At 35.6% G+C, this 12,569-nt stretch overlaps 2 protein-coding genes across 2 annotated transcripts; both read right to left on the reverse strand.

Annotated features, from left to right (window-relative positions):
* Positions 1-333: 333 nt before the first annotated feature.
* LOC105141060 (uncharacterized) lies at positions 334-1,224 on the reverse strand. Its single transcript, XM_011048152.1, has one exon. It carries the CDS (start codon positions 1,222-1,224, stop codon positions 334-336), a length of 891 nt encoding a protein of 296 aa, XP_011046454.1.
* Positions 1,225-4,148: 2,924 nt separating this feature from the next.
* LOC105141028 (exocyst complex component EXO70A1-like) lies at positions 4,149-9,134 on the reverse strand. The gene is made up of 11 exons (XM_011048100.1): positions 8,976-9,134; positions 8,781-8,876; positions 8,466-8,671; positions 7,882-8,130; positions 7,106-7,244; positions 6,818-7,030; positions 5,933-6,138; positions 5,360-5,557; positions 5,169-5,268; positions 4,417-4,667; positions 4,149-4,285 (listed from the first exon to the last, which is right to left on the reverse strand). The coding sequence occupies exons 1-11, from the start codon at positions 9,132-9,134 to the stop codon at positions 4,168-4,170; spliced, it is 1,935 nt and encodes a 644-aa protein (XP_011046402.1). The 3' UTR covers positions 4,149-4,167.
* Positions 9,135-12,569: the final 3,435 nt, after the last annotated feature.

The following is a 12,569-nucleotide window of genomic DNA, read 5'->3' on the forward strand; positions in this document are numbered from 1 at the left end:
AAAAATTATTTAAAACTAATCATAATCACGATATCAAACAAGCAATATTCATGCACTAAAATCATTACCATTCATTATAAATTGGAACGCATATATTGTGTAAAAACAACCAGGAAAATAAAAGAAGAGAAAGGGGAAAGATTCTTCTTCTATATATCACAAGGAGCTTGTCACTTTTGCTACTAATCTTTCTAGTGATTCCAGAATCTCAAAATAATACATCCATCCATGGATGATAACTAAGAAGCTTAAGAGGAAATTGAAAGAGGAAAGAAATCCGTTTTCATATGGCGACTCTTTTTTACCTTTTCCTTTCTGTGACATGCAAATTAACTAGACAAAAGCTGAGCAGTCCCTATGTCCATCGGCTGCAATATTCCCATTACCTGAAGCACCCACAAAAGTCACCTGAAGATCCTCACACATAACTTTCATGCTTAAATGCCTTTTCCACCATAAACCTGATCTAAACGTAGTCCAAACCAGCATCCTGAAATTAAAACTCACGGATCCATTTCTCCTTTCCTTGGCCAATTTATCCACCACCCAGTTCTCCACCGGGTTATCCTTGTTATTCTCTGATAGCTTGGCATTTATTACATCGCTCGTCTTTGTTTCCAGGGAGAAAGGCCGGGAAGTTATAGCTGAAGCAAGAAGATAATCTTCTTCGTAAAACACAAAGTTTTGTAATTCACTAAATTCTATTTTCAACTTGGTATTCGGATTTCGAACTGTTAAATTCGCTTCCCAGTTAGCCGTGAAGGTAGGCAAGGTAGCATTAAGATTCGATACCGAGAAGTTGTCAACGTGAAAAACAGGAAGTTGAGGGCGCAATACAAGCCACATAATGATGCTTGACGTAAATATTAACAACGTTAAGAATATTATCGTTGTAAGGAAGCATCGTGAGAAACCTGATGACCTTTCATATCCTTGTTGTTGATGTACTGTTGCGTGATAATAGGCTGCTGCAGGTGGTGCTTGTGCGTAGGGATAATAACCTGGCGGTGGATAACCTGGATATTGCCCTGGCGGTGGATAACCTGGATATTGCCCTGGTGGTGGTGGTGGATAGTCCATTGAAGGAGGATAACCCATTGCTGGAGGACATCCTGCCCCTGGATAAAGATCATGGCTTGCTGAAGGTGGAACATGATGGGTGCCTTCGGATGATTGATATTCTCCTTTGTTGTGTTGTTGATTTTGACTTGATTCAGAAGCCATAGTGATCAATGATCTCTCTCCTCGAACAATTCCCGGGAGAACGAGAGAGAGAGAGAGAGATCAGTGGGAGGCAGAGAATTTAATCTTGGGGGATGGAACCAATTAGGAGAAAACAAGAAGAGAACAGAGAATTGTGGGTGGCATTAGCGCGTATGAAGGGTTTGTTGCATACTAATTTTAAGCTAAAATAGACAAATGGAATAGGTTCCCATGTCGTTGATATTGATGTATTTTGCCGTATCGGGTTTCCTTTCTTTCTTTGGCAGTCAAATATAACTATCTAATTAGGTTAGACAAACACTAGCACGCGATTTCCAGCTATATATATTGATATGATACGAAGATTCCAAGAGATTTAGAGATGCATTGTCTGCAAATAAAAACAGAAATCAAATCCAATAAACGTTTGTAAGAAGACACTCGTTCTTGTTGTTTCGTCTATGTTTTGAGAAGAATCCCATATATTTTATTCTTTATAAAGTAAAATCCAAATGGTTGAATAAAAATGCCGCTACTTTTTTTTTCTATATATATATATATATATATATATCAGGAAATATTAAAAGCATTCATATTCATCCTCACTATTACTAATAGTGTTTGGAAATGCAATATATAAATCTTCATTTTCAAAATATTTTTTGCTTAAAAATAATAAATAAAAATATATTTTTTATTTTTTAATAATTATTTTTAACATCAGCACATCAAAACAATTAAAAAATATTAAAAAAAACTAATTTCAAATAATTTTTTTAAATTTTGATGAAAAGTAAATTCAACCTAAATTCCAAACGAAAGATTAAGGCTTTTTAGCTATTACTAGATTAATGACTCTTGTTTCACCATGGGCTAGGCCAATTCCAATTATTTTTAACATAAAAAAACAATGTTAAAGCATGATCATTGTATTTTAAAGAAAAAAAAAATTAACAAACTGAAGAAAAAAATTAATTTTAATAAAAACTTAAACCATTTAGATAAACCCTCATCTAGATCATGAAATATAAATAACTTGATTGAAAAGAAAATTGAAGAACATAAAGAAATTTATTTTTTAAAATAAATTCAAATGTAATTAAAAAAAATAATGTTAATGCATATTAACTTTTTAAATTTATGATTTTATGTAGTGATTAGAAGTATCATATGTAAAAAATAACCATTTAAAAACTTGGCTCGACCAAATTTGTTGACACATGCTTTAGGTTATTATTGGTTTAGGCTGATTTAAGTTTTAAAAAAAATTAATCTAGAATAATATAATAAAAAACCTGAAAAAAATCCAATCAAAACACGAAGGGATTCGCTGGAAAAGGAAAGAAAAAGGCTTTAACAATGTTGCATGTACATGGAAAGGAGGAGGAGAAGAAGGAGGAGGATGGTTTGTAGAAAGAGAAGGGTGGTTGTGTTACTAGCAAAGCAGAAGCAGAAGAAGTTAGTGTTTCAAATTTTAACTGCTAACCACCCTCTTCAGTGTTCATGGTTGAGCATTGAAAGTCACTATTCTTCTTCTCATTCCTGTCAGCAACTCTACTGGATTTCATCCAGGTTGGAGATCATTACATCAAACGCTACACAAAAGAGCATATCTTGTTTATAAAAGATGCGAGTAACCATCAATGTCTTCCAAGGAAATATCCGAACTCAAGTTAGGATTAAAGATTGTGAGATCTGGCAAAACATTATTGCAATTCTGTTTGGTATAATGATAATATTTATTTTTAAAGTGTTTTTTATTTAGAAATATATTAAAAATATATTTTTTATTTTTTAAATTTATTTTTGATATCAATACATCAAAATAATTTTATACATAACAAAATAATTTAAAGCAAAGATAAATATAATTTTTTTAAAAAAAATCTTTTAAAATACAATAACAAACAAGTTCCATATCTTTGTTCACGAGATTGCAAGATTTGAAATGAGGGGAGAATTTAATTAGATTGTGGGTGATTCGGGGTCAAGATCAGAATACATCATGAACATGTTTGCTGATGAATTAAGGATTATTATTGTTGAAACTAAGGTGGGAAGAAAGAGAAGAAGGATTTGGATGATGCTCGAGGACTCGTTGTTGGACTCTGAAGGGTATATTGGATGGTTGGCGCTGATGGGAAGTTGCGGGGCAGGATTAGCATAGGTTTCACATTTTTGGATTGAATCACCTGAAGAAGACAGGGACTATAAATTAGAGAGGTAACTAGAAATTAACAGGAAGAATTGGTGATCATTTTGGTCATTAGCTTCAAAATCGTTAAGTAACTCCGTTTCAGGATATAATTTTTTAGGCTTGAAGAGAAGTATGTTTGACTCTAGCTGTAGGATAAGGACTGATACATGTTCTAGTACCATTTTTAGTTGGAAAGAAACTTGCTAGCACAGCTACGCATTGTTAAGCAGCAGGCACGGCACGACGACGAACCCATATATAAACCTATCTAGAAGATCTGGTTGGCCATTTGATAATATTTGACCCCCCGAAATTGTTCATCTGTTGCTAAAGCAAGAGAAGGCACCGATCAATCACAAGGAGCGAGAGCATGGTGACCAGCCAAATTTTTTTGGCTGAGGGCTGATGTGCAAAACTTCACTATCGGGAAACTGGAACGGATTGTATGTGATTTTGGAGTTCCCCACCAGTTGGTGATTTGTACCGAAACAAGAAAAAGGAAGAAAAGCAAAGGGGAGAGAGTGTAAATGTTTTGTTTTCGTTTGTTAATTTTTTTTTTTTGTTTTTTTTCCCCCCCCCCCCCCATAGGAGGTAGGTTGTACATTTTGTTGGTGAAGTGTGCTTAGTACATACATGCCTTGAATGAAACATACTCAGGACTCAGTAGTTGGGAAATAACAGCAAAACTTAAAGAAGAATACAAGCCTAATGTGGATCATGGATATATCAAGCCACCTATTATATGCCTAAATCTTTCTCGCAAATGTTTACCGTTTTTGCTCGCTCCATGTCTTACCCTCAAAGAACTCGTTCATCATGCGATCAAGGACTTCAGGAGAGTACCTAATATACTTCTGAGGGTTTTTTCCATTCTCAACCATAGGCCTGTAACATACAAAACAGTGTATCTTTGTGCTATGAGTAAAAGAAAGAAAGGATGGATTCTTTTAAAATGTGATGATAAGTAGAAGCCAGGAGAAAGAGGAGGAAGCAGGTCCCAAGGATGAAAACCATACCCAAAACGCCTTTGAAATGACCTATATGCAGGCAAGAGAACTTCAGCAACAGCCAGCCTCAAAGACTCGCGCAACTCGCTGTCTGGAACAGTCCACTGAGATTGTCTTTGATGAAGCTCCTCAAATTGAGCATTGAAGGTCTTGAATCTATCTTTCACCATTGCTCTTGAAATTCCACTGGCACTGCCATCAGCTCCCATTGCAGTGCCACCGCCCGATGCACCACCTTGAACAGAGAGACACTGCAGGATCTGCACTTCAAAGACAAGCTGTTTAGCATGACTTCTTATTGACTAAGATAAAAAAAAAAAAATCACTAGAAACCATATAGTCGAATACAATTTTGGGTAACTACTAGTTCATGCCACTCACAAGCGCAATTGTCAATCGTAAATGAAGTAAAAAAAAGGATATCAATCTTCGATGCACATGAGGACACCTTCAAGGAAAGTTTAATGTTATACAAATTGATATGTAAAAAAGGGATGCCGTAGATATTCATTCAGCATGTATCAGGCTGTTGTAATTTTTATGTAGGCAAACAAAAGTTCCATTGAGAAATTGTAATGAGATAATTAAATACAAATTCACAGAAAGAATCAACAAATGGGTCCATATTTATGCCAAGTAAACATGTCAGCAAAGAACAATCCTAGAAGGACAATATTAGTGGGTTCGAGTGATGTCCCCAGCATCATAGTCAAAGGAAACAAGGATTCTGATGCAGGGCAAGTCTAGTTAAAGAAACAAACCTTTGCCCAGGAAATTCTCTTGTACTGATTAGCGTGCTGTTGCACTATCCTTCTGTGTATTTGCACCCAATCATCACCCAATAAATCCTTCGCTTCTGACCTGCAAATAGATGTTAGAAGGTGGCAGGCAGGCAGAGCATGTACAGAGCATCAACCCTTGTTATATAAAACACGAGAAATATGAAACAAACCTCTGCACGGATCTCACTATATAGTGAATGTTGTTCATAAGAAATAATTGAGTCAGAGCAGGATCTCTATACTGCTTTGATTTCCCATCTAGGCTATTTTGAAGAGCCTGCATAATCCTTGTTGTTACAGATGCTAACAGAGCATCCGGATCACTTGCATCGAACTCTCGAAAGAGCTGTTTCAAAGTAGATTGGTAACTGCGAAAATTAAAAGACCATCAGATGCACGAAATTTGCAAGTGGAGTGCAGAGAGCAGTAAGAGATAAAGTATGGCACTAGTGTGCCAGGCTTAAATAACTTGGAGCGCTGAAGACTGAAATGCAGAAGCTCAGATAAGAACAGGTAGACAGACAGTTGAAGCAGAAAAGGAGAGATGGTCAAAATACAACCAATTTAATGAAGCGGAACTATATATAAGGCCCTGTAGATCAGCTTACCAGCAGATCTTATGATATCATTAACCAAATGAACAAGCAGTAGACTTGAGAAAAGTACATTAAAAAAAGATGACATGATAAACTTGACAAACTTCACCAGAAAAGAAACTAGAAAATGTAGCAACATTAACTTACTCGAAGAGAAACTTCACATAATTTATCACATAGCTAGTCAGAGGATGGACGGTTCCGTCTAGAACAGTGGTTTTGGTAGCATCTTTTTCTACAGCTTCTTCAAAATCAACGAAGGTCTCTTGAACCGTTTCTGCTAGTCGCATCGTTAAACTCAATGCGGCCTCCCGCATTTCAATGCAGGCTTTACTTCCAAAGAGTAATTCAATCTGCAGATGCAATCCCACCCACCATGCCAAAAAAGAAAGAAAATGAAACAATATAAAATAAACATCAACAAGAATTGAAGAAAAAGATAGAAGGACTAGAATGAGAAATTAACTTATCAACACATTTTCCACAGTGAAAATTATTAGTGCCATTTTTGAATGCCTTAAGGTTATCTATAAACATGAAATGTTGTTACCTCCATCATAAAGAAAACAGTTGGTTTTCTATACTCTTATTGTCATTTTAGTTGCCTTCGTTAATGAAGAACCCAAGAATTGATGCCAGGAGGTACAGATGCTGGATTTTTTTATGCATTTCGGTTTGCTTAAATGGATCTTCATCCCCATGCACTGTGAGCTCCAAGGCGACCTTGCACACCATGTTCAATTGAAATTCACATTTCACTTTGCCCCCATTTTCATCTCTTGCATAGTTATATCTGCTTTCCACAAGCAAGGCTATTTTTGCATACATAGGGCTTAAATTTACTTATCCTTTCATTTTTCTAATTCAGTTTACTTGCATCTGCAACTCATGGTTCATGGTTTAAATTCTACGCACCTTGAAACGACTTTCTATCATCATCATAGTATCATTACCTCCAAAAAATTCAGAATTCACATGATAGATTATTTAATATTCATGATATTGCAGCACAATTTGTTAAAGCTTTCAAACCTCTGAGTGAAGTTCCCGCATAATCTCATACATATCTAATAGAACAAATAGTTTTTCAGGTGATCTCTTGCTTTTGGCTATGGCCTCTCCAAAACTAAGAAGCACAGACACACTGTTTACGGTGACTTCAGCAAAACATTGGTCCCGGAGTGAATCAACCCCATCAAGTATTTGATCACAAATTTTCTTTTCGCCAGCAAATAGCAGCTTAACCTGTTCCCAGCATTAGAAAAAAAATGAGAAACCAAATAAACACGAATACCAACAATTGAACAGTTAAATCCTCACTGCAATCCGCATATAATGTATCCAATTCCCAATCTTAGCCTCCAGGACCTCCCACTGCATTTTTTGGACATCATCTTTACCAAGTCTCTCAACTCCTAACTTCCTGAGGCTTTGTTCCAAAACTGAAGCACGAGTGTCCCTGGAATGTGTAAACAGCATGGATCATCGTCAAAACTCCAAAGTCAGTGATAATGAGAATCATTAGCTGATAAGGACAGTCATGAAACTTGACATTTGTTCTTATGTGTGATTTATTAGCAAATAATCATTTCGATAATGAAAGCAACATTTGCCATGCGTCGTGTTCTTGAAAGGTAATTTATCCGCTACATTGCTACATTTCCATTAAAGTAATTCCATTTCTTATCAAATCCAGCAAAGACATGTAATGATTTCCCAAACTTTGGTGCATTGAGCAAGGCCATCGCTCATTGTTGAAGACTCAAAACTAAAGTCTCTTCCAATTTATACTAATCTACACAAGATTGTCCAAGAAAGATCATCATAAAAAACCAAGCTAGGATTTTTTTTTCCAATTTCAAAGACTTTGTCGCGGATCAAGAATGGTAGAGCAATGCAGACTTTTTTATGTTCCAAGTTTCAAGCATTTCATTAGCAGCAAACGATAAAGACACCAGAATTGGAATAAATGAATCTTTCGACATGTATTTGTTTTGAGAACTTGTAAGACAGAAGACAACCTAGTTAAGATAGCTTTAAGAACAAAGAACATGGTAATGACGACAGCACCATTAACAAAGGAAAAGAGAAATTACCTGTAGATTCTAAATAGCTGTTGTTGATGACCAGCTTGAGCCATTTGTTGAGCTAAATCATGTAGCAGTGGCAGAACCCTCCCCGGAATAAGAATTGGGAGCGTGTAAACAGCATTTTCTAAGCTCTTTTCTTGGTGATCAGTAAGACTCTTGCCGCTGCCATCACCATGGTTCCTAGGCGATCCAGATGATGATGGACGTAGAGAGTCAGGAAGACATTCAAAAAGTCGATCAGGTTCCACCGGCTTGCTGTCATTGAAAACAATCCTAACTTATTTCAAAACCATTATTGGAGATCGTAATAAATCACAGCTTGCATCAGGCACAAAATAACAACGAATCTTTCACAATTAATTGGCGCTTTGCAGCCATAGAAGTCATCACCGTTTCCAATATTCGATTCATTACTCAATTCAAAACACCGAAAAAAAAAACTAGTCTTTTCTGTGCAAGCTAATATAAGGACACCATCTAACCAAATATACTGAACAAATATCATAACTTTCTATGTCATCATTCATTTCTTGAAACAAAACACAATTGAAGCTCCATAAAAAAAAGAGCAAGAAACGAAGACAACGAACCTGTAATTAGATAAAAGCTGTCTAAACTCCTCTTCAAGCTTAGAAATAGCTTTAGCAAGTAATTGATTGGCATGATTAAGCACACCATCACTGCATTTAAAGCTTTTGTTGCCGCTAAAAAATTTCACATTGCTTCTTAGCTGATCAATCGCTTCTAAATAACTTTCCAAATCTTCATGTGGCCCTCTCAGTATCTTAGCCTCTGCCTACAACATTCACAAAAACACACACGCACACACATCCAAATTAATTAATAGCATTATAAAAAAAAAGAATTAAGAAATCATTTTCTTTTTTTTTAAAAAAAAGAGGTACCTTTCGCGTGAGGTCAAATTGAGATAAAATGACCTCTGCTGCCTTCAACGTTTTATTAATATTTTCATGTGCCCTTCTAATCGAATGCGTCCTTATCTACAGAAATTAAAAAAAGAAAAAAGATTTACCTTTTCTAACAACAATGCAGATCCGTTAAAACAGAAAGGTGAGAAGTAGGGTTGATACTTAACGTACCTGAGTGGGACGCATGGCGGTTTCTAGGGCGGAGAGACGATGGTCGAAGGAGCCAAGGATGGAGACCATGTTATCAGTGATGGTTTGGCTTTTTTGTAATGATTCTTTTATGAATTCAGCTCGTTCTCTTAGCGCCTCCATTGTTTGAGGCACCCCCATTTTTTACAGTTATTTTATTATTTTTATTAGATTTCTAGTGATTTGGTTATTGAAACGTTGTTAGTCTCTGGTTTGTATTTCTATACTTCTGTTAAGGGATCTAGGATCCAGGAGAGGAGACAAAACATGAAGGGATTTTGATTTTGGGAAAAGGGGGGATTTGATGTTCTTTATATAAGTTTTCCAGTCAATGAGCCTCCTCTGCTTTGTAGGGGGGGTGCTGGTTTCATTCATGCACTCGTAAATTATTTCCTTAAATGTATTTATACGCTTACCATGGAGAGGCCTTCCTCCTTTGTCTGTGTTTTAGAGGATAACACGATGCCATTTCGCCATAGTTTTTTTTCTTTTTTTTTAGTTAGTGATGTTATTTCCATGCTGGTTTCATTCACGCACTCGTAAATTATTTCCTTAAATGTATTTATACGCTTACCATGGAGAGGCCTTCCTCCTTTGTCTGTGTTTTAGAGGATAACACGATGCCATTTCGCCATAGTTTTTTTTTTTTTTTAGTGATGTCATTTCCATTTCTCTCCATCCTGCATCTGATCCTAAATCATCAGTGCATGCGCATGGCATAAGGATTGAAGCCCAGATACAAAGAGTCGAAGACCTTAGATAGATGGGGAAGTTTACAAATAGCCCAAAAAAAGGGGCCACGATGACCAAAAATTAAGAATTTTTTTAAAAAAAAACCCCTCCAAGGTGTTTGAATTTGAGATGTATGTGGTGCCAGCCAGCTCTCTCGGATCGGGAGGACACGAAGATCTTAAAAAACAGAGAGAGTTTGTCAGTCACAATCGATGGAAATGGAGAAGATCTTCTACATATAAACAACTGAGTGGTTGTTCGATATTAAGTTACGCTGGCCTTATGACTATAGATGTGCTTCATCAAGCTCCATACCATTTCTAAGCCTTGAGAGCAGGTGGTGAAAGCTGACTTGTAAGGATTATAGACACCACCTATCTCCAGATTGATATGATATTGTCCACTTTGGACCTAAGCTCTCATGGATTTGCTCTTGGGTTATATCCAAAAGGCCTCATACCAATGGAGATATTTGTCCATCCTTATATACCCTTGATCCTCCCCATTTATAACCAATGTGGGACTTTGGTCGCATACCCAACAATCCTTCCCTCGAACAAAGGACCACCGAGCCTCTCCTCAAATGATCATTTATCCATCCACTCCCAACCAGGATTTTTCATTCTCTACTTCTCTCTACTTCATCGTGTTGGGGTCAAGACACGTTCATGAAGCATCCGGAGAGCACTACCTGACTTGAGAGTTTTTGCTCTTTCTAGGTCAACTCCTCTTCACCGTTTTGAGATCAGGACACGTCCATGAAGCATCTAGAGCACACCGCCTATCCAACAGAGCTGATCCATGGATTACATCGTGATTTAATTAGGGCTCACCACCTTTTGTTCAGCATTCCGAGGATTCATCCATCATGGCTAACTCGGGAGCATGGCTCTGATACCACTTGTAAGGAATACGGACACCACCTATCTCCACATTGATATGATATTGTCCACTTTGGGCCTAAGCCCTCATGGATTTGCTCTTGGGTTATACCCAAAAGGCCTCATACCAATGGAGATATTTGTCCATCCTTATATACCCTTGATCCTCCTCATTTATAACCAATGTGGGACTTTGGTCGCATACCCAACATGACTGTCCTGTGGTCCTTACGGAGATTTTCTGCGTTTCATTTTTATTTTTATTTTCAAAACTTTTATTGAGTCTTTTTCATATTTGCTTCTATTCTTGGTGAGCTATTTGTTTTTTTCATATTCACTTCTAGATTATAATGACATGTCTATTTATTTGGTTGGATTATTTTACATTGGTAAATATCTCATATTTAGTTTCGTAGCATGTTTTAGTAAGCTTTATTGCCTATTTGTAATAGTACAAACTTTATATGTTTCCAATTTTGATTCCTTTAACATTGCTATTATGAGTGGTGATAACTTCATTGATTGGAACACAACCAGAAAAATTCAGAACATTGGTAGGATATTCTATCAGTATAAACAAATAAATTTTATTGATATAAAAATTACTAATAAAATTATTGATGAAAACATGTCACTATAAAATATCTCGTCACTAATATCATATTTATTAATAATTTCATCGATGCTTTTTATATCAACAGATATAGCGACGAATTATTGCAATAGATTCTTAAAAAAAGGATTTGACCAATCTTTGTCGTCAAATTTGTTGGTGAATATTACCAACAGAATTCATACATTTAATCATGTTGGTAATATTTTTGTGGCACTAGCAATTCCACCCACAAAACAATGATAGCATATTATGTTGGTTACTCTATTGGTGGGGATCGAAATAGTTTACAACCTTCTATAATTCTCTTATAAAAAAGTTGTTCAATTACCAACGTAAATTCCTTTTGTCTTTAAACAAATTGTCTTTAAAAAAATGCTATAAAATAATTTCAAAATAGCATTAAATAACATTAAATAACTAATTTAAATTGAAGAACAAATATTATAAAATGTAAAAGAAAAATTATAAATATCTATAAAAATCAATTAAATTGAAGAAATAAAATTTATTATGTAAAAATCAATTACAAATATATATATATATATATATATATATATATATAAATCAATTACGAGCTCCAACTATAAATGGAGAAGGAGGGGGAGGAAAATCTTGTGGAGGTTTTTAGAAGGGAGGATAATGACTGGAAAAATATATTTCATACTTTGCCATGAACTCTTCAAGCTTATTTTTATTTTCATGTGCTTCATACTTTGCTTTCATTTCAGCCACTAGAGCATTAATTCATTGTTCAATCAACCCTTTAATAGTTGGTGATGTTTGACTTGGGCTGAATTGTAGGGTGTCTAAAGTCAAGACACTACAACCAATCTCATATCTCGAGTCACAGTCATAGAGATACCACAAACTTGATTCATATCGAGTCCATTGGTAGCTCTGGCCTCCAAACACAAATCCAAATCATATTCTGGATGAGTTAAAGGCTCCTTACCATATTTTATATGCATGGCGGAGTTATATTATTCCTACACCATAGATAAACAAGTCAAAGATATGGATGAAAATGCATTAGTCCAAACAATATACAAAAAGTTTTCAAAGTCAACTTCCAATAAACTTCCTAACTCAGCTATCAACAAACTATTACATCCTTTTTTCTTCTATCCTTTATGCGTATATGTGTTTCCATATACAACTCCATCGAAGTAGGCTCGTGTCTAAGTTGTGCATCCTGCAAAATAAATATGTTGATTATTAGTTAAATACAAATTATAAGTATGATTTCCAAAAAAATACTTTAAATTAAAACAGGCTCTCTCACTAAGCATTTTGCATGGTTTGTAAAAGGAAACGACTCGTTGGTATGCTTACTAATAGAACTATGAG

The sequence above is a fragment of the Populus euphratica genome, unplaced genomic scaffold (assembly GCF_000495115.2).
Source record: "Populus euphratica unplaced genomic scaffold, PopEup_1.0 scaffold131.1, whole genome shotgun sequence".
Taxonomy (NCBI): domain Eukaryota; kingdom Viridiplantae; phylum Streptophyta; class Magnoliopsida; order Malpighiales; family Salicaceae; genus Populus; species Populus euphratica.